At 40.1% G+C, this 23,348-nt stretch overlaps 1 protein-coding gene across 1 annotated transcript in view; it reads left to right on the forward strand.

Moving 5' to 3' along the window:
- The first annotated feature begins 962 nt into the window (after window positions 1-962).
- Window positions 963-23,348, forward strand: part of PPM1H (protein phosphatase, Mg2+/Mn2+ dependent 1H) — a 77,630-nt gene continuing 55,244 nt past the window's right edge. Inside the window, exon 1 of the mRNA XM_063309271.1 lies at window positions 963-1,617. Within this exon, the coding sequence (XP_063165341.1) occupies window positions 1,376-1,617 (242 nt within the window). The 5' untranslated portion in view covers window positions 963-1,375. The remainder of the gene's footprint in view (window positions 1,618-23,348) is intronic.

The following is a 23,348-nucleotide window of genomic DNA, read 5'->3' on the forward strand; positions in this document are numbered from 1 at the left end:
CTTTCCCTGTACAGCCCTAAAATAGAGCCGTGGTGGACCTTCTCTTTGCAGGCTTCTCAGCATGCTTTCAAGATTTTCCTTCTTCATCAAGTATTGTGCTGAGTTGTTGGGCAGGTGCATCTTTCATGGGGTTGAGGACAGTGCCTGGTTTTGTGTGGCAAAGGCTGCACTCCAAGAGTGGGTCCAAACTTGGGATTGGGGCTTTTACAGGGTAAAATGGGTGTTTTATGCATCTCTAGTGCTTCATTCTGCCTCTTTAAAAAATACTGTATTTTTACATGTAAACCAACTTGGGATTCATATATGCTGAAAGAGAGGCCAACAACAGGTCTATAAATATAATAAAAAGGGCAGCGCAGGACCTAACATAACAAAGGCAACTAAGTAGCTGAACAGATGCTCTGTATCAAAAAAACAAAAAACAAACACCACCTGAAGCACTTTGCATGAAATGAATCGGGCCCAGTACATGTAACCCCGGAGAGCCACGCTGCCTGTACAGGAGCCAATACTGAACTGCACAGGCAAATACTCTTTGTTAATAAAGCCCCTATTTAATGAAAAATTCATAGGGAATTCACCAAGGAAGAGCAGACAGAAAGAAAAAAGAGCACTGGTTACAAAACACAGTTTTTTAAAAATACCCCCAACTTGAAAACTGCCCTCCTCCTTAAAATACTCAAGTCTTAGGCTGCGACTTACACTCCCCTGGCAGGGAGTGACCCCCGTTCAATTTAAGCGGGCTTACTTCCAAGCCGAGATAGAAATGCGCGGCAACTGCTCCACTCAGGGAAGACTAGTACGGAGTCACAGTTTGCCCGTAAGCAAATTCCCCCTCGGTTCTTCCTTCTGCCTCCCCGCCCCCTCGGCTTTCCCTACCCTGCTGGCAGCTCCGACGCCAGGCGACGCTCGCTACCCAGAACAAGGCGAGCCACCGCCGCAAGATCTCCGGGCTGCACCGCACTGTCTGCGAGTGCGCTGCCGCAGCCTAAGGAGCAGGAAGTTCCCGTGGCCGACGGAGCCCGGGCAGGCTGTCGTCATGTGACGCAGCGCACGGAGCCTCGCAAGCCGCTCCGCTTGGGTCGAGTTCGGTGATCAGCGCCCGCCACGGGAGAGGCAGGCGAGGTGGCCGCCACAGCCGTAATGCTCGCGCCACGGTGGCTGCTCGCCTCCCTTCCTCCCTGGCTCGGCGGCGGCGGCTCCCGAGGGTGATTTCCTCGCCGCCCCTTCCATGTAGCCCCTCCACAGCGGAAGCGTTTCTGCTCCAGGGACGACGGTAGCAGCGTGAGACCCGCCGCGCCGTAGCCTTGCGCGCCTGCCCGCGTTGGATGGTGCTTCTCCTGGCCCCGTGGGTGCCGCGGGTGGCAGGACTAATATGCTCACTCGGGTGAAGTCTGCCGTGGCCAATTTGATGGGCGGCATCATGGCTGGCGGCTCGGGCTCGGGCTCGGAGCACGGCGGCGGCTTGGATTTGCCTCTCCGCTTTCCCTACGGCAGACCCGAGTTCCTGGGGCTCTCTCAGGACGAGGTCGAGTGCTCCGCCGACCACATCGCCCGACCCATCCTCATTCTCAACAAGGAGACCAAGCGCTTGCCCTGGACCACGGGATACGCCGAGTGAGTAGCCACTGGGGGTGGGGTGGGGAGGGGGTGTCTGTGAAGGCAGAGACGCTCCCCTGGGCCCTCGCCTTGCCACGGAAGGGTTTAGGGGAGGTGCCCGGTGCACGTCCTCTTCCTGGCAGCCAGGACGCTGCAGCAGGAGAAGGGGGAAGAGGCGACGGCCCGGACACCGGCTTCGTGGGAAGAGGGCTGGCAGAAAAGGGGGGCGGGGCGCTAGTTTTCTGAACTAAAGGCAATGCTTAACTTTTCAAATGAGAAGCGCTCAGCTGGCTTGGAAAGAAACCCTTTATCCTGCACGGTTTCCCCTGAAAAAGGTCTAGGAAAACCTGCTTAATACCGAGCCCCATATAATAGATATCAGGCTGGTTCAGTTGAAACTTCTTCCCCCCTCAAGTCCTTGGCGTAGCTTTTATGTCTTCGTTTTTCTTTCATTTTTTTTCTTGAATGAGTGTGAAGTTGGCATAGCTGGTAGCAACAATTGCTGCAGTGTCTCCTGGCTTTGATTCATCCTTACTTTGAAGCAAGTCCTTCCCCTGTGTGTAGTCTTGCAACCTTGACATCCAGTTCTGTATATATACTTGCATGAAAGCAAGGCTCATTCTTAAATTCTTAAGAAGCATACATCATGCTTTGCATTAAAATGCTTACTTTTGGCATGTGGTGGGTAGCCCATTTTTGCACATGTGTGCCCAACAAATGTATAGTTCATTATTGGTTGCTAATAATATTAATGGAATCCTTAAAGAGGGAAGTACAATAAAGGGAAAAAGTGAATCAAAAATGAAAAAAAACATGCCACTAGAGCCTTTCCTTTTTATAGAACACCATCACAGAGCAGTGTTTTACCCCCGGCTGTTTTGCCTTTGCTTCTGCAGAATGGCATTTAGTTGAGCAGTTGGTGTGTTTGCAAGCTCCTGAATTGTTGTGGCTGGATAAGATGTCCTGAGAATATGCATATGTTTGTAGGAAGATTCAGTATAGCTTTATTTTCTTTCTGTTGTGGTGACTGACAAAATGGCATTTAGCTAAAACACCTCCCACCCCCTTTTCAGGCCTGTGCTGCAATGATGTTGACTGGAGTGTTTGCCATTGATCCCTTTCATTCTCAGATTTTTCCATCTTCCCTGCACACCATCCCTTGTCACTGTGGAAGCTGTTCTCCGAAGGTGGAATGAAGGAGACTACAGTCTTTTGCTGGTGTTTCTTTTCCCCATCTTCACCTACTTTTTCATTGGTTTTATCATTATTACTTTTATTACATGATTGAAGATTGAACTGAGTATATCCTTTTTTAAAATTGAAGTTCTAAATTATTGCAAGTATAAATCTTTTGATATGATGAGAATGAGATGCAGCTTTTCAACTGGTAGCAAATGCCTTGAAAGTTTATGTATGGGTTACAGTCCTGTGGCTTTGGAGATTCCTGAAAGTTCAGTAAAGGAAAGAAGATGAGGAAGAGGCAGACCATTTTGTGCTTCGCAGCTAACAAATCTGATCCTTTTGATGACTATATGTGCGTTGTGGTTTTGTTGTTGTTGTTGAAAATTTGGAGTGCTAAAGTAGTAGAAAATACTATACTTTTCCACTGGCTGATGTAAGAGTAACACAGTTTGTAATAAAATATAGTAACCAGTCTCTCTCTGATTACAATGGTGCAGAATGAAAAGTGCAAGAACTTTCCAAACACATACTTTTAAACCTGATTTCTTGCATTGGAATGTTGATGTAGCTTTAGAGGCATACTTGCAAAGATCACCAGTGATTGACTAAATTAAGACAGATACTCCCTCTTATCACAGATAAGCTGTTCAAGATGTTTGACAGACAGATACAGTACTGGCTGGATGTGAGGGTATTTTTATGAAGGGATTTCATTGTACATTCAGTGGAAAATTCCTTCATACATATCCTTGATGTATATGCAAGGAATGGCTTTATTTTATCCAGTGAATGACAGCTCTTGAATATGTATTAATATGGGTATTGGTCTTCTGAGCCCTCTTCAGGTGTTGGTCTGAACAATTAGAGCTAGAGGAATAGGCATGCTAACCTTGCCCTCTGCTCTTTCGTACCAGCATATTCAGGCATCTGGAAGAATTCTGTACTTGTGTTTGCTTGAGGACAGATCTGCTTGTGATCCTGTTTTGTTAGGATCCCATATTGTGCAGAGAGCTGTATTTATGTTCAAACAAGAATACAACTATATTCTGTTGATATTTGAGTACAGATAGCCAGTGAGTGTTTCTTTTGAACTAACGATTTCCTTGCATATTATAGCAGACTGCAGTAGAAATATGGAAACTGGAAAGGTATCCTCTGCATACTTATTCAGAAGTAAGCTGCATGGATTTACTAATATATATGTAACAGGCTAACTCTATATCCAGAGAACCATTGTTCTGAAAAACATAATGCACATAATCACCATGTTTGAATGGCTGATAAGCCACATTCATTATTGTCTGTAAATGCATCCATTTTGTCTATTCCCATTTTAGTGTCCCTTCCCACTGGGACTGTTAAGCAAACTCCCCTGTGATTCACAACACATAATTCCAACTTTTAAGAGAGGTGACTTTCTACTGTATTGGTTTTCTCCATATTATTGTCACACTTCCATTTCTTACGTATTTGAGGGCTATTAATAGTTCTCTATATCTATTTTATGCAGTCTCCTGCTCAGCAATTACAGCAAATGGATGTTCTGCACTCTTTTCTTCTTAAGGTGAATTGATTAAAAATTGGAAACAACTATTTCGATTGCATAGCTGTTTGATAAAACTTTACCCAAAGATTTCTAGATACTTTGTTTGAGTGCCTTCCACTGTAATTTTCTGGTATTTTTGGTCTACTCTTTTCACATTTATTGTCCACAGAAGACAAAAATGTTTAATTCTCTTATTGCTCTTGTCCGTGTCTCTTTCAGCAGCAGTCTGGGAACTGCTGAAGAACAATAGATGTTTACTATACATGCTTTATCATTACAGTGAATATTTTGTTTTGGAGATGAACCTCTATTGCAGTTGTTTTGGCAGACAGATGAATTGAGTTCTGTCAAGCTTTGACAGTCTGCCTGCCCCTTCCTTCATAATAATGAAAAAAGATGGTTAATAAGTTTATTTTGGTTCAAAAGATAATGTTTAATGTTTGCCAAATTTTATGCCAAAATCAAAGTGGTTTGTTTCAGGTCTGACTTGTTCTGCAGAAAGTGTCTTTTTACTTACCCATGGCATCTATATTTGAAATATTAGTCATTTTAAGAAACAACTCCAGAACAAAAACTTACTAATGGCTTTGTATCCTTGATGTATCTTTGAGGATCAATATATCATTCCATAAGTTATGTTTTATATTGATTATTGAGATAAGCTTAGCCCTGGTGGCTAGCTAGGGATATGTGGCTAGCTAGGGATACACACACACACACACACACACACACACACACACACACAAACTCTTTGGCCTCTGTTTAATGTTTGACCAAAAGTAAAGGTTAAGTCTTCTTTGGATTGGGCTCAATACCTGGTGACTTCATAGACATAATGGTTAGCTATTGCCTTCTTCCAGGAGTTTTGGGGATTTCCCAGCCTCACCTTGATATTTTTTGGAGATTGCCCAAGTAAAATATAATAATTTTTCTTTGAATATTTGGGTTTTTATAACATTTGCCTTACATTAAAGGCAGAGAGATTTTGTTTCACTAGAAATGAATGGAAGTTAAACAGCAGCTAGTGTTTAGGTTAAAAGGTATACCTCTAGAGTCTGTATTTCTTGTATAAAATAAACTGCCAGTTCCTTAACAGAGAGAGATGTAAGTGGATAATGAATATTGCTACAGAAAAAAAAAATTGTGTCAATTGCTTTCATTCAAAGATAACATTTTAAAGTTACATTTTATTATCTAGACAATATAAGTATTGAAATATCATTGATACTATTTTTGTTGAAACACCTCCCCTATTGTACTTAATGTCTCCTCAGATATAAGTTTTATTAGGTACTAGTAGGATTATGCTGTTAATATGATCCTTCTGTTGAATATACTTCAGAAGCTTGGAAGAAAATCCCACCATTTTTATGTTTTTCTAGAATCTAGACTGTCTGTTGTCAAACTTGATCCTCAGCTGCTGCTGAGCCACAACTCCTATTATTGACCTTGTTGGTTGGGGGTGATAGGAGAATGTTCTGGAGTATGAAGCTCTTGATTGTGCTTTTCTTATGCCATGTTTCCTCAGTCATCTGATACATCTAATTTCTCTGCATTTCATTTCTACTAAGTTGCAGAAGTCAGCAGGGCAAGTTGCTTTGCAATGGATAAAAATAGAAATGAATCAATAGTTTAATCCCGTTTGCTGATTTACTAGAAATGTGGGCTTGTGTCATGTTCTTTGTGGGCTCCTCCCTTCTTCAACAGATTCACTTCTGGATATGAAATGGGGAAGTTCATAAAGAACTTAGCACAGTTCCCAATATGTCTTTCTAATTTTATCTTTATGAATGGTTGTTCATTCTGCAGCATACTCTCAATGCCTTAAGCTAGAGTTGTATAGTCTGGAGCCCCAGGCTCACATGTTGCACCTGAAAAGCTGGAGTACAGTCTAAGAGGAGAATACAATGTTCTACCAAATTTGTAATTTTGTACATTGTAATTTTCATTGTGACAGAAGGGGAAAATTATTAATTGTATTGCCGTGTTGTTATAATTACATTTAAATGCAAATGAAATTTAAGAGTTTTTGTCCTGTCCCTACTCATTGCTTTTTCAGATGTAACCTCTGACACATCATTCAGGGCCCAAATGAAGTTTTCCACCTGAAAAAAGTTGGGCAGCTCTTTTTTAAGTGCAGAAGATCTAGCCTTTTTTCACCATCTTTTCTGAAGCAGAAAACCTTAATCACCCCATAGAAATTAGGGATGGCTTATTTCTCAGGGAAATCAGAGCAGGTGCACTCTGTTTCTGCCAGGTGATGCTTTGATTAGAAGTATTAAGATAGGGCTACTTTGCTTCACTTTGAAAAGAAGCTTTACTGCATTAAGTGGGACAGTTTCCTCCCCCCCCCCGCTTTTTTGTTTTTAATACTGTCACATTTAGACTGGCTTTAACTATAACTTTAAAGTTTTCAAAGGTATGCAATATATGTATTTTTGTAGAAGTGATCCTCTAGGTCAGTGTTTTTCAGCCTTAGCAACTGTAAGATGTGTGGACTTCGACTCCCAGAATTCCCCAGCCAGCTGGGTGGGCAATTCTGGGAGTTGAAGTCCACACATCTTACAGTTGCCAAGGTTGAGAAACACAGCTCTAGGTAAAGATAGCTTTGATTCTTGCTTTGATTAGTTTAGGGCATGATTTTTGTTTACCGTAACAAAATCTTGTCATGGTAATTAAAATCTTTCCAAATTGTGTGTGTTTGTGTGTTTTTAAAGGTTAGTTTAGTAGTTCATTGAGGGGGATGAGGTATGCTTTGTACTGAACTGAATGGTGAGTTGTTCACATAAGGATAAATCTTCCATCTGTTGAGTGGAGGAGGTTATGTAAGTGCGGTTGGTGAATTTGGTGCACTCAGAACTGCTTTTAATTGATTGTTGTTTTCTGAAATGCTAAGGAAACCAATTTAATGCTACATCACTAAGGGTAGGACAAGAAGTAATCAATGTAAATTGCAGGAAGAGGGATGTAGCTTCCTTGAAAGTACTGTATTTTAGGACTGAACAGTAAGAGACCTCAGCCATATAATGTATTTATATAAAATTGTCACTTGCAGTGGGTGATAGTTTGCTAAGAACCTGTTTGATGGAACAGCTTGCTTAGTAAGGATTCTTCCTGGATTCTCCAACAAACATTTGGCTTTAGAGAATGTTTGCAATGGTTAAGCAACTCAGAAGAACCTTTATTCTGTTGTGAAGTGAATCCATTTTATGCACAGATCTGTGAGAAGTATAGTGTTCATGCACACTAACTTGCTTGGGGAATTTGTGACCATAAGTAAACTGTTATTTCATGGCTGATCTGAGACTTGTATTCTCTTTCTGTACTTGGCCACATTGGTTTGGCTTCACATCTTCCAAAGGGTATACAGTTTGCGAATAGATGCAGTATAACTGTTGGAGTTTCCTTTTTAGAAAAAGTGTAATAACCAATCGAAGAATCTGTCTAATTGGAGACAGATTTTTAGAAACAAATATATGGATAATTTATTTAATTGGAATTTAGAACTTCCTCTAGCTTTATCATTAGTTAAGGAATTAATTCTTGTAGGTTTTGCATGACCCATTTCAGTAGTTAATAAACAATTTTGAAGAATTTGGACGTGTATTAATGTGGCATACTATATAGCAAGAAACATATGTTCTCCCTCCACTGTATAATCTACTTTCTTGGATAGGATTTCCTGCATACAGTTGTTAAAAACCTCTGTACAAATACAGTAATTTGCTTTAAAAAAAAGACTAAAAACAGTATATTTGGCTAGTGTTTTTGCCAATCATGATAGTTGTTAGATGGTCAAGGGAATTTAATTTTTTATTGCCTTTATTTTTTGCCTTTCCTCCAGAAGCTCAACATGGCTTTTATGGAAATATTTCTTTATTTTATCTTCATAGCAAGCAACCCCATGCATAAGTTTCCATAGCTGAATGTGGACTTCTCCTGAGTCTTCACAAGCCTAGTCCATCACCTCAACCACTATACTATCATGAACCCTTTCCAAGGAAAACCATGTATTTTCAGGGTATTGTATAGTTTCCATTTTACTCTCACTTATTAATTATAACATGTATTTCGGAACCCTTTGTGAAACGCTTCAGCATATATAATTTGCATTGACCAGGAACCTGATTCTTTCCTAGCTGTCATGTTTGTTTTGCACACAAGACATGTCTTTACTTGGGGCTGCCCTTGAAGACCAAACAAAATTATGTGTATCTACTGGCCAGTCTCATTACTGTCTTATTTCTGCTGCAGGAGCTGCATTGGCTATTGGTATGTTTCCAAGTACAATTCAAAGTGTTGTTTATTATTTATAAAGCCCTACTCGGTCAGAGTCTGAGTATCTAAGAGACCACCTATCGAAAATAAGCTTTGCCTGTTGACTCTGAGTGAACAGAAAATGTCTGTTGAAGGTTTCCAGCTACCAAGAGGTAAATGGACATTTTCAGTGGTGGCTTCTCTTCTCTGGAACAGCTTGTCACCTGGAACAAGGATAGCCCCCACTTACATGGCCCTCAGGTAGCTTGTAAAAACTTTACTGTTCTAGAAAGCCTTTGAAATTTGACTTTCTATTTGTTGGTGCCAGGTGTAAATGCTGCTGCTGCTGTTACAGTAATTATTACAATATAAGGTTATTCTTAGGTTTTGTTACATTTACTGCATTGTTGCATTGGCTGTGTCATTGTTGGTGTTGTATACTGTCTGAAGTTTCTGAGACTGAGGTGGGTTTATAAATTTTATGAATAAACAGTCTAGAAGAGATTGTTTTCCGGGTAGGTTGGATGCTAATTCCCATGATCTGCCTGTTAGCTGTGCTGGTGGTCACCAGGCTGGGGAAGGTTGGTTTGCTATAAGTGGTCAGATATCTTTTCAGCCTATGTAATTTTGTATCTTTTCCCCCATAATGCCAGTGTTATTTTCGTTTTTAAATCTGTGGATTGTTTTTTAAAAAAAACTTCAAAAACTTATATTGTAATGAGTAATCTCTTCAGAATAATATTTATGTGCAGATTTAACATATTTAAATTGCCAGAAAAATCTCCTGAATCAAGTTCTGTGAACATTCCTAAAGATATATAAAAAGAGTAGATGACATTTTATTTGTGTGTGCTCTGTGCTGCAGAATCTTTTTGGGTAGGATGGTGGTTCTTGGTGATGCCTCAGTTTTGAGGTAGGTCTGGCATTGCATCTTGCACAGGGTCTCCCAGCAAGGTTCTGTTTATTGAGCTTTTTAGAGTTGTGAAGGTTGCTTTATTTTGATGTACAGCACAAGAAAGGAAATTCCTCTCTACCTAACATTCTTGTAATATCTCACCTTTCTGTTGTGCGACTTTCTTTCTGTCAGTGTGCTTTAACCTTTCTTTTCTCTCTCCCCAGTGAGACTGCTTATATGCTCCAGTTGTCATTATAGATTCATAACTGCTTTATATCAATTATTGCTACTTCACTGTGTGCTAATGATGGCTGAGTAACGCGGTTTGTCACTAAAAGCAAAACTAGAGCCCAATTAGACATTATCTTTTGAGAACAGCAGCTCCTAGAAAGAAAGGTCTCCCTTCATGCTTTGATATGAAATCAGAGGAGGAAGTGGCATGAGATGTCAATTCAGATGTCTATGCCTGTGAATTTAGCCATTTATATTTTGTTGATTATTGCTCCTTACTGATCTGCTTGCTAGCTAGCAACAATGTGTAAATAAATGCTCAAAGGCAGCTGGATAGATAGAAGGAAGCTCATGACTGTGGACAGCATTGTTGCTGCTACTAGACGCAGCCAGTGTGTGAGCTCTATGAGTAGGTCTGAAGAGGTTCAGTTTAGCGGGTTTTTTGTTGGTGTTTTTAATCACACCGGATGGGCTTATAATTGAGAAGCTAATTGATTGAAAAAATGACACTGCTGAGAAGCTAGGTGCCTTTTCCCAGAAAAGGGATAGAAAATAGCATGATAATAATTCTTTTTTAAAATAAGCTGACATCTCTTATTGAGGTGTCATTGTCAAGAGAAGCTTAGAGTGCTTTCTCTTTGACTTGCAAAGTAAAATCCATGCTGTTCAAGAGCTTAGCATTATGCCTCTCCTTTTTCAGCCTGGTTGATAGGAGAAAAAAGAATAACAGCTGTTCTTTTATGGAGCTAGGGATCTAGAGGCAAAATCTGCTTCTAAGGTCTACCCACTGAAGTCTTCAAAACAGCACCTGTTGTGTCAAAAGCCTTGCTTCTTTTGAAGATGAAGATCTTGTCTGCTTCTCTTCACTTAAAAGTGTAAAGCATGGATTCCAGTTAACATTTTTTTAACAGACATGTTTATTAAGCAGGTGTACTATTAGGAATCAGGGTCGCTAATAGGTGGCAGAAAAGAGAAAAGAGATAAAAATAACCCTCCTAATCAAACTCAGGACCTATCTAAGTCACTGTCCTGTTTCCATGGTGGCAAACCAGGTGACTTTAGGGAGTGTATAAGCGGGTGATGAAGGCAGTAGCCCCTTACCATTGCATCTAATCCTACAGTTAACACATCATCATTCTTGATGCTACCACTGATAACTTTATCCTTTGTGCATTTGTTGAATCCTCTTTAAGAAAATTTGTTGCCGTTACTATAACTTGTGAGAATTAATTCCCTACTTTAATTATATCTGGGGGGGGCATAGGGGGGCACAGTGAATTTCAGAGTGAGCAAGCACTCATCCTAAACTTAGGCTCTCTGAAATAAATACTGCTGATGAAAATGATGCTAGGCAGCATAGCAGTTTGCTCTTTATACGGTAAATAGAATTCAAATTACAGCAAAGAAAAAGCTCCCAAACAAGTTTGTTTCCAGACAAAAATGTTATTCAAACATTTTATGTACAGGATAGGCAGGAATAGATTTCTTTAAAAATAGATTTGATTATTTCTGAGCTAGTTCAGACATATCCATGAATATACTGGGTGTCAGTAAGAGGAAGCAGAACAAACTAGAGAAGATGACTTCTGGCCAGATAAGTGAGCCAGGAATGGCTGTTGTTATCCAGTCTACCGAAGTTGAATCTGCTGATTCTTTTGCAGATCTGCAAAGTGATTAACCACTGTTTCAAGGTCAAAGAAGGGCTCTAGAGGATGTAGCAGTGTTACTTAGATGTTTTCTAGTTAGGTCTTAATTTGGCACAAATTGTCCATTCACAACCTGCAGCTGATGGAAGGTTGGCAATGGTAATAGGTCATAATTCAGTTCAGTTGAATTGAATTGAATTCAGTGTGTTCACTGAAAGATATATCCAGTTGTCACAGTGAATTAAGCATTGTGTCAGATCCCCCCGATCAAAGGTTTTACAGAAACCCTTATCGGAGCATCTACCATCATTTCCTTCTCCAAGGAATGGAATCCATGTCGCCAGATGGGAGGGTGTGAAGTTGGAGTGTGAAGTGGTTTATTATGGCTATGGAGGACATCAAGGACACATGATATGCCAGGAATACCATCTGGATGGGAGGGGGGGTGACATGGTTTCATGGGAAAGGAGACTAACTAAGGGAATGTAGTTTTTAAGTTAGGTTTGAGCGGGAAATCTTTATTCGCAGCTTGCCTTCTGTACCGTTCATTACTCTTCATTAAAACAGTTAAAGGAATCCCAGCCTCCTGACACATTGATTCATTGTGATACTTTTTACTTTTCTCATACACATACTTGCTACTCTAGAACATTTGGAAATAGTCTCTGTTCTCCTTCAAATCTAACCATCACTATTGTAACATCTTGCAGATTAGAGTTTTTCTGAATCAAGAAAGTAACAGCACTTTGGATTGAATCCAAATATAGATTGAATCCAAATCCAATCCATCAATTGAATTTGGATTGAATCCAAATCCAATCCATTGATTCATTTAAAACATTAGAATTGTCTGTAAATTATCCCTTATGTTCATGGGAGGAGATGGGAGGAGATGGGCGGGGACAAATTGGATAAACAAACAAACAAACAAATTTCTGTTTTTGGAAGCATAGTTTCTCTGTGTTGAGTTCAGCAATAACCCAATGTTGAATTTTGGAGACATTCAGCAGATTCGTTCTTTCTATCTCTCTTTGCATTTTGATGGAATTTTGTTCTGCAGTAATCTTTTTTGTTGTTTATTCATTTAGTCACTTCTGACTCTTCGTGACTTCATGGACCAGCCCACGCCAGAGCTTCCTGTCGGTCGTCAACACCCCCAGCTCCCCCAGGGACGAGTCCGTCACCTCTAGAATATCATCCATCCATCTTGCCCTTGGTCGGCCCCTCTTCCTTTTGCTCTCCACTCTCCCTAGCATCAGCACCTTCTCCAGGGTATCCTGTCTTCTCATTATGTGGCCAAAGTATTTCAGGTTTGCCTTTAATATCGTTTCCTCAAGTGAGCAGTCTGGCTTTATTTCCTGGAGTATGGACTGGTTTGATCTTCTTGCAGTCCAAGGCACTCTCAGAATTTTCCTCCAACACCACAGTTCCAAAGCATCGATCTTCCTTCTCTCAGCCTTCCTTATGGTCCAGCTCTCACAGCCATATGTTACTACAGGGAACACCATTGCTTTAACTATGTGGACCTTTGTTGTCAGTGTGATGTCTCTGCTCTTAACTATTTTATCGAGATTTGTCATTGCTCTTCTCCCAAGGATTAAGCGTCTTCTGATTTCCTGACTGCAGTCAGCATCTGCAGTAATCTTTGCACCTAGAAATACAAAGTCTTTCACTGCTTCTACATTTTCTCCCTCTATTTGCCAGTTATCTATCAAGCTGGTTGCCATAATCTTGGTTTTTTTGAGGTTTAGCTGCAAGCCAGCTTTTGCACTTTCTTCTTTCACCTTCATCATAAGGCTCCTCAGTTCCTCTTCGCTTTCAGCCATCAAAGGGGTATCATCTGCATATCTGAGATTGTTAATCTTTCTTCCAGCGATTTTAACTCCAGCCTTGGATTCCTCAAGCCCAGCATGTCGCATGATGTGTTCTGCGTACAAGTTGAATAGGTAGGCTGAGAGTATACAGCCCTGCCGTACTCCTTTCCCAAACTTAAACCAGTCCGTTGTTCCGTGGTCTGTTCTTACTGTTGCCACTTGGTCGTTATACAGATTGCTCAGGAGGCATACAAGATGACTTGGTATCCCCATACCACTAAGAACTTGCCACAATTTGTTATGGTCCACACAGTCAAAGGCTTCAGAATAGTCAATCAAACAGAAATAGATGTTTTTCTGAAACTCCCTGGCTTTTTCCATTATCCAGCGGATATTGGCAATTTGGTCCCTAGTTCCTCTGCCTTTTCTAAACCCAGCTTGTACATCTGGCAATTCTCGCTCCATGAATTGCTGAAGTCTACCTTGCAGGATCTTGAGCATTACCTTACTGGCATGTGAAATGAGTGCCACTGTTCGATAGTTTGAAGATTCTTTAGTGTTCCCTTTTTTGGTATGGGGATATAAGTTGCTTTTTCCAGTCTGATGGCCATTCTTGTGTTTTCCAAATTTGCTGACATATAGCATGCATTACCTTGACAGCATCATCTCGCAAGATTTTGAACAGTTCAGCTGGGATGCCGTCATCTCCTGCTGCCTTGTTATTAGCAATGCTTCTTAAGGCCCATTCAACCTCACTCTTCAGGATGTCTGGCTCTAGCTCACTGACCACACCGTCAAAGCTATCCGCGATATTGTTATCCTTCCTATACAAGTCTTCTGTATATTCTTGCCACCTTTTCTTGATCTCTTCTTCTTCTGTTAGGTCCTTGCCAACTTGTTTTTGATCATACCCATTTTTGCCTGGAATTTACCTCCGATGTTTCTAATTTTCTGGAAGAGGTCTCTTGTCCTTTCTATTCTATTGTCTTCTTCCACTTCCGCGCATTGCTTGTTTAAAAGTAATTCCTTATCTCTTCTGCTAACCTCTGGAATTTTGCATTTAATTGGGCATATCTCCCCCTATCGCTGTTGCCTTTTGCTTTCCTTCTTTCTTGGGCTACTTCTAGTGTCTCAGCAGACAGCCATTTTGCCTTTTTGGTTTTCTCTTTCTTTAGGATGTATTTTGTTGCCACCTCCTGACCAACGTTGCGAACTTCTGTCCAGAGTTCTTCCGGGACCCTATCTACTAAATCCAGTCCCTTAAATCTATTCTTCATCTCCACTGCATATTCCTTAGGAATATTAGTGAGCTGATATCTAGCTGATCTGTGGGTCTTCCCTAATCTCTTTAGTCTGATCCTAAATTGTGCAATAAGAAGTTCATGATCTGAACTACAGTCAGCTCCAGGTCTTGTTTTTACCGACTGTATAGATGTCCGCCACCTTTGTCTGCAAAGGATGTAGTCAATCTGATTTCGGTGTTGTCCATCTGGTGAAGTCCATGTATAAAGCCGTCTCTTAGGTTGTTGGAAGAGAGTGTGTGTTATGCAGAGTGAATTGTCTTGGCAAAATTCTATCAGCCTATGTCCTGCTTCATTTTGTTCTCCTAGGCCATGCTTACCTGTAATTCCAGGTGTCATTTGACTGCCCACCTTAGCATTCCAGTCTCCAGTGATGAAAATAACATCTCTTTTAGGAGTGTTGTCCAGTAGGTGCTGCAGATCCTCATAGAACTGCTCTACTTCAGCTTCTTCAGCATCTGTGGTTGAGGCGTATATTTGGATCACTGTGATGTTAGATGGCTTGCCCTGAATTTGAATTGAGATCATTCTATCATTTTTTGGATTGTATCCCAGCACTGCTTTAGCCACTTTACTATTAATTATGAAGGCTACTCCATTTCTTCTGTGGTCCTCTTGTCCACAGTAGTGGATCTGGTGGTCATTTGATGTGAAGTGGCCCATTCCAGTCCATTTCAGTTCACTGATGCCCAAAATGTCTATCTTTAATCTTGACATCTCACAATAACCACATCCAATTTGCCCTGGGTCATAGATCTTACATTCTAGGTTCCAATGGTGTGTTGATCCTTAGAGCATCGGATTTGCCGTTCACCACCAGCACTGTTGGCCGCTAGCCGTCCTTTCGGCTTTGAGCTAGCTGCGTCATCACATCTGGGGCTAGTTGAACTCATCCTCTGTTCCTCCCCAGTAGCATTTTGACTATCTTCCGACCTGGGGGTCTCATCTTCCGATGGTATACCGACATATCTCTGGTTGTACTGATCCATTTAGTTTTCTCGGCAAGAATACTGGGGTGGGTTGCCATTACCTTTCCCAGGGATCGCATTTAGTCTGACCTCTCTGTCATGACCTTCCCGTCTTGGGTAGCCCTTCACAGTTTAGCTCATGGCATCATTGAGGTGCTCAAGCTCCAGCACCATGACAAGGTAGCGATCCTTTGCTGAAGGCAGTAATCTTTACATCAGGTATATGTTGTTGAAATTTTCATAATCCCTGTGATCTGGCAGTTTATCAATCAGAGTTAACAAGGAGCAATCTTCAACCATATCACAGTTGGACTTCTCTAAGAAGTCTGATACCACTTCAAGAAGCACTTCACTAAAAAGACTCAGGCAAAACAGACAGCAAAAGTCTTGGTTTATAATATCACATGTTTATGTTGTTGTTGTTTATTCGTTTTTGATGGAATTTTGTTCTGCAGTAATCTTTTTTGTTGTTTATTCATTTAGTCACTTCCGACTCTTCGTGACTTCATGGACCAGCCCACGCCAGAGCTTCCTGTCGGTCGTCAACACCCCCAGCTCCCCCAGGGACGAGTCCGTCACCTCTAGAATATCATCCATCCATCTTGCCCTTGGTCGGCCCCTCTTCCTTTTGCCCTCCACTCTCCCTAGCATCAGCATCTTCTCCAGGGTGTCCTGTCTTCTCATTATGTGGCCAAAGTATTTCAGTTTTGCCTTTAATATCATTCCCTCAAGTGAGCAGTCTGGCTTTATTTCCTGGAGGATGGACTGGTTGGATCTTCTTGCAGTCCAAGGCACTCTCAGAATTTTCCTCCAACACCACAGTTCAAAAGCATCGATCTTCCTTCGCTCAGCCTTCCTTATGGTCCAGCTCTCGCAGCCATATGTTACTACAGGGAACACCATTGCTTTAACTATGCGGGCCTTTGTTGTCAGTGTGATGTCTCTGCTCTTAACTATTTTATCGAGATTTGTCATTGCTCTTCTTCCAAGGATTAAGCGTCTTCTGATTTCCTGACTGCAGTCAGCATCTGCAGTAATCTTTGCACCTAGGAATACAAAGTCTTTCACTGCTTCTACATTTTCTCCCTCTATTTGCCAGTTATCAATCAAGCTGGTTGCCATAATCTTGGTTTTTTTGAGGTTTAGCTGCAAACCAGCTTTTGCACTTTCTTCTTTCACCTTCATCATAAGGCTCCTCAATTCCTCTTCGCTTTCAGCCATCAAAGTGGTATCATCTGCATATCTGAGATTGTTAATGTTTCTTCCAGAGATTTTAACTCCAGCCTTGGATTCCTCAAGGCCAGCTTGTCGCATGATGTGTTTTGCATACAAGTTGAATAGGTAGGGTGAGAGTATACAGCCCTGCCGTACTCCTTTCCCAATCTTAAACCAGTCTGTTGTTCCGTGGTCTGTTCTTACTGTTGCTACTTGGTCGTTATACAGATTCTTCAGGAGGCAGACAAGATGACTTGGTATCCCCATACCACTAAGAACGTGCCACAATTTGTTATGGTCCACACAGTCAAAGGCTTTAGAATAGTCAATAAAACAGAAATAGATGTTTTTCTGAAACTCCCTGGCTTTTTCCATTATCCAGCGGATATTGGCAATTTGGTCCCTAGTTCCTCTGCCTTTTCTAAACCCAGCTTGTACATCTGGCAATTCTCGCTCCATGAACTGCTGAAGTCTACCTTGCAGGATCTTGAGCATTACCTTACTGGCATGTGAAATGAGTGCCACTGTTCGATAGTTTGAACATTCTTTAGTGTTTCCCTTTTTTGGTATGGGGATATAAGTTGATTTTTTCCAGTCTGATGGCCATTCTTGTGTTTTCCAAATTTGCTGGCATATAGCATGCATTACCTTGACAGCATCATCTTGCAAGATTTTGAACAGTTCAGCTGGGATGCCGTCGTCTCCTGTTGCCTTGTTATTAGCAATGCTTCTTAAGGCCCACTCAACCTCACTCTTCAGGATGTCTGGCTCTAGCTCACTGACCACACCGTCAAAGCTATCCCCGATATTGTTATCCTTCCTATACAGGTTTTCTGTATATTCTTGCCACCTTTTCTTGATCTCTTCTTCTTCTGTTGGGTCCTTGCCATCTTTGTTTTTGATCATACCCATTTTTGCCTGGAATTTACCTCCAATGTTTCTAATTTTCTGGAAGAGGTCTCTTGTCCTTCCTATTCTATTGTCTTCTTCCACTTCCGCGCCATGTTTATGTACTTTTCTTAAAATTATTATAAAACTGGAAATACTTATTTTGATTGTACAGCTATTTGATAAAACTGTGTTGAAAACCCAAAGATTTCTAGGGTGGTTTTTTTTTTTTTAGCTGCTTTCCACTGTCATGTTCAGACTGTTTTGGTTTGTTCTTTTCACATTCATTGTCCACAGAAGACAACTATGTTTCATCTGACTGGTTATTTCTTACATTGATTTTTCAGAGTATTTCAACTTCCCAGGATACTCTGTGGCAAATTTCAAGTGACTGTTTTGGAAAAACAGGAATTCAGTAGTACTCTTGAGTGAAAGATTGCTGAACATCAAAAGGTTTCAGGCGATCTCAGAAAGTCTCAACAAACAGAATAGTTTTTTTTTAACACATTACAACTTTTAATTGATAAGGTGCTAGTAATTTGTTTCACATGTAACCTGCATCTGCATAACCATCCCCTCCCTTCTTCCTTACCCTAACCCCAATGTAAGTCTTACATCAGTCTTCACCTGTGCATCTGATGAAGCAAGCTGCATAGCTTATGCCTTTTAATAAGCTTATGTCTTTTAATAAAACTGGTTAGTTGAAAGGTGCTACCAGACTTCTCCTGATTTTTGCCACCATAGACTAACATGGCTCTTCTCTCTTCCAGCAGCAGTCAGGAAACTGCAGAAGAATCATAGACCTTTGCTATACTTACTATAATAAAAGTACAGTCCAAAACACAAAGCAATAGTCTATCTGGTTTTAGAACACCCCTTGCTTGTATACTTAGTGCAGAATTTGATTCATCACTAATTTTATTCATGAGCAATTAAATTACTGAAAGTGTTGATTTAACAGTTTCTTCAATTCAATAATTCTGCCCCTAGTTTCTGTTTGCAGCACATTGAAATATGAACACACAAAGGAATATAATACACAAATAGCAAAGAAATTTGCAACAATTATATTTTTACAGATGTATGGTGATGTAACAATGAACATACCTTGCCCTTGTATCTCTTTCAGAAATTTTGCTTCCACACCATTTAGTGCACCATCATAGATTTGTCCAAGGTAAACTATTTTAGACAGGATTCTGGGATCATGATTTGCAACTAGCTGCAAGTTCAAGAAAATTTTCATTATTGCCACTCTTCTCATTACTTTGCCAGTGTCCCTGCTAAGCAGTAACGTAATGTTATGTGGTGTCTATACAAGTCGTCCTTAGTTAACAATCATTCGTTCAGCGACCATTTGAAGTTACGGTGGCATTGAATGAGGAGGCTTATGGCCGGTCCTTGAAAGTATGGCTGTGTCAGCATCCCCTTGGTCACATGATCACCATTTGTGACCTTCCCTGCCAGCTTCCAACAAGCAAAGTCAATGGGAAAGCTGTCAGGAGGTCACAGATGGCAATCCCATGATGTTGCGCTAACGACTGTGCAGGATTCACCTAATGATGGCAACTTGGACTGCTGGAACTGCCATTGTTAAGTTGGCATGTTCATGTGATGTCGCACTTTACAACTGTGTTGCTTAGTGATGAAATTCCTGGTCCCAATTGCCATCCTTAACCAAGGACTACCTGTATTCTAAGTTCTTTGTGAGCATCAGTTAATTGGGCTTGATCTCAGCTTCCTTTTCTTTTGTCGGTATTTCTCTTAAGCTACACCTACTTTTTGTAGACTGCTTTTCTAGTTATGTAGCCTCAGTCCTGAATCATTATCAGTACCAATTTTCCAGTTATTGTGCCCCTTGTGACTAACTGGAGATATTGACAATTGAAAATGCAGTGCAAGTCGTAGTGCAAAGCATGTGCTCTGCACTAATCAGCACATCAACACTTTCTGATCTTTTTCTAAATATCTGAAAGGTCCTGAATCCAAATCTGTTTCAGTGACTAGGATGTTTTTCTTCTACCTTAACTGCTAACCATAGTTTGTGAAATTAGTCATTGGACATAGATTGAGCTACTGAGTCTTGCAAAGAGAAGACTCTGCCATTGCCTCTAGGAAAGCTTCTGAATTAGAGAACATATCTATTCCTGCATATGGTATACATTTTGTGTGATTTGGTCCTATCTGCATAATTTTTAACATAAAAAGCACTAATCGTATTTCTTGCTTTTTGATATTTCACAGAAATGCAGACCATATGTTCTGTTCCAGTGTTTGCATAAATAGTTGAACTGTTTGCCTTTAATCATAAGCATTTTGCTCTCACAGGCAAAGAGAAATAAACTGTTCACTTTCTTGCTTGAAAGAGGACTTGTGTGTTCCATGCTAAGTCTGAGTTCAATTCTTGGCTCAACCATCATTTTCTTTTTGTCTTTGGTAAGGCTTTTCCCTTTTTAAATTAAGTGTGGAATAAATTAAGACAGGATAATAGCAGATAACTATACAAGATTTATATTTTCATGCCATGTTATCTGGCAATAAATTCCATTAAAACCCAAAGTAGGATATTAGTATATATCTTGCCTATAGCTACCCAAATCTTTTTCATCTAAGCAGCCAACAAGGTTGAAACCCATATGTCTATCAAATCAACCCCTATAGAGACTGTAATTCTCAAGGAATGCTTAGCATGTTAAATTCTGTCCTGATTTAGCACTATGCTTTAATTTATTATGTAGCATTATTGTGAATATTGATTGCATGCCAAGTCAACAGGTTGCAGATCAAGAAATGTAATCCACATCCTCATGAGTAGCTGTAACTCTCAATCATGCAGAGATTACCCAGCCGTCCTCCAGCTGATTGATTGATTGTGTGCCATCAAGTAGTTTTTGATTCCTAGTGAACACATAGAGTTCTCCTCCATTGAGAAAATCTCATGGAGATTTCTCCTCTAGCTAGCAAAAAAAAAAAGGTTTATCATTTTAAAAACAGAGGCAGAACTATAGAGAAGCTGGAGAAAGAGGCTGAGTAAGGACTGGTGGTTTCTGGGTAACCTTGGAACCACAAGAAGTTATAGCAATTCAAGGACTTGGAAGCAGAGGATCATTTTGCTTCAGTAAGTATTCTATAGCCAGAAATATTAGACTAGGTTTTATTTGCTTTATGTGTTGGACTAGGTCTAATTTTCTGTATCTTTCTGTGCCAGTTAGGCACTTTTCATTCATACTTTATAATCTGTAATATTAATTTGTGGAGTTCTTGGTACTCTCTGAGCTTGGTTGCTTGCTTGCAGATGTCTCATTACCCAACTAGGTAACATCATCAGTGCGGCTGAGTGTGGGATTTGCCCCCTATTTATATACAGTAGCTTGCCCTGCCAGTGTTGGTGGGGATGTGGTTTTCTCCATGGTGGTTCCTTGATTAGAGTATTGTTTTCTGCTTGATTATTTGTCTGGTGCTGATCCCAGCTTATCTGAATGTTGGCTACTGGAGGGGATGTGTTATAGTCTTTTTGCTTCCTTCCTAGGTTCTTTATTGCCTCTTCTGAATAGTGTGTAAATGTCTCTATGTGTCTCTTGATGGCTGATTTGTCTGAATGACAAGCTTCCAGGAATTCCCTAGCATTTTTGGATTTGGTTTGGTTTAAAGGCTAATAGTTTCCCAGCTGAAACTGTGCTTGAGTCTGTCCATGTGTTGTGAGGTTATTAATTAACATTAAGTAGTATTAATCCATTATTTTGTATCTCATTGTGGAGCGAACTAGTACCATGCTGTGATCTGCTTGGAGCACTGGATTTTCTTTTTTAGGTCTTTCCTTTTCCATAAGGTGCTAGCAGTATTATAATGAGTTTGAGCACTCTATAATTTATCTTTTTCAACATTGAATATTTGCATTTTTAATATGTAAAGGTAAAAGGGGAACTTATGTTTTATCTTTCCTTTTTTAAAAAAAATGTTTCATTTTGTTTATCTGTGGTGTGTTTGGTCTGTCTTCTGAGGAGGGAAGGAAGAGCTGAATGATTTAGTCACATTCCTGTGTACTACAAGGCCAAGAGATTATACTATTAACATTATTTCACTTTTTGTATTTTTACCTTTCAATTGCCAGAAAGGCAACACATATTATTAGAACCCCACCTTTCATCTATACTAGGGTTAGGGGGTGAATGCCAGGTGAAGCACCTTCTGGAAGACAGGTGTTGGCAGCAGGAACTACCAAGTCACTACCAAACAAGCAAGTGGCATATTCAGGGTGTAAAGACTCAGAGGGCTTCTGGGAGAGGAGGTTTGTCTGCTTCCCAGTTCTCAGTACAGTATCCCTGGTGCTACAGCTGGACATCAGCACTAGAATAAGCATCTAAAAAATAGTGCAGCACAGCTGAATTGCTACCATGAAACCAAAATCCCTTTAAAAGGTGCAGGATGAGATAACCCTTGGTGACTGTAGACAAACACTAATTGATGGGCCACATCCATGCTCACCTTTAGACAAGGAAGGGCATATTATAACTGGTTATTGGATTTCTGTGAATACTGTAGATTTGAACAAATCTAGATATGTTGGTTAGAGTTTTGTTTTAGTGACCATACATTGAAACTGCCCCCTCAAGCTCTGCTTTTTTCTCATTGTGAGATCGGAAGAGTTGGGTGATGGCAAGCTTGGTGGTTTCCAAAATCCCAAAGAATAACCTCTCTCTCTTTTTTACTATTAGCTCTTTCAACTTCCTCTTTCTCCTTAAGTTTTGTGGTATCTGTTGTTACACTTCAACATGACCACTTTTCTGCAACAAATGCAATCTTCAGAAATGTAAGTGGTAAGAGTTTCTTTTAAAAGTCCATGTGATAACAGCCTCCCAAAGAGATTAGGCCATTTGATTTTTTTTTTTTATGATAATGGATATTTATAGATTCATCTCAATTTTATATGGTAAATGGGTTTTATTATTTTTTTAAAGTTTTCTAAGTCTTACTGCTAAAATTGGAATTTTGAGTAATCTATAGATGGCTTATCTTTCTGTGTAATCACTTTAATTGGCTTTCATTCGTCATATTTATTATAATGTTAGAATAGAGCTCAGCATATCTATTTCTTACAAACCTTCAATTTCAGTGCTTCAATTTCAATGAATTTATAGACCATATAGATTATATTCCCCACAGCTGGTTGGGAAATTCTGGGAATCAAAGCCCACATATCTGAAAGTTACCAAGGCTGAGAAACACTGATGTAGACTGAGGAGGGCAGCCTATAGCCTTATGGCCAATATAGCTTTCTGCTTCGTTTCAAAATTTCATACCTCCAGTAACAGTGATTTTTCATTTTCTAAGCAGCTGATCCCTTGGTAAGGAATAAGAACATGAAAGCAAAGAAGGGGTATGTTTGTCTGAGATAAGCAAGGGGTATGTGATCTACCTCTTTTGGCTCTGTCCTTGTCCAAAACTGCTTTTGCAGTCCCTCAAATGAAGTCTCTGATAGATTACTCCTAAAGGAATGAAGTATGTTTCTCCATCTCTGGTATAGATGGAGTCATTTAGCTGAGGATATGTAGCTTTGACCATGTATTTAATAATCATTAAGTATAGATGTTTAAAAAATAAAAACAATATGAGGGCTGATTATTAACTGAAATACAAAGCTTCTTTACCAGTAGTCCTGAATATATATTATTGCATAGATATTAATTGTTATCTTGCACATTTAAATATTAAAATGAAATATTGGCAAAATCCATCCTGAAAACTAGATCAAATTGCTATAAAGCAAGATGCCACTCATCTGTTCATGTCATGTAACAGAATAATT

The sequence above is a fragment of the Candoia aspera genome, chromosome 7 (genome assembly GCF_035149785.1).
Source record: "Candoia aspera isolate rCanAsp1 chromosome 7, rCanAsp1.hap2, whole genome shotgun sequence".
NCBI classification, from domain to species: domain Eukaryota; kingdom Metazoa; phylum Chordata; class Lepidosauria; order Squamata; family Boidae; genus Candoia; species Candoia aspera.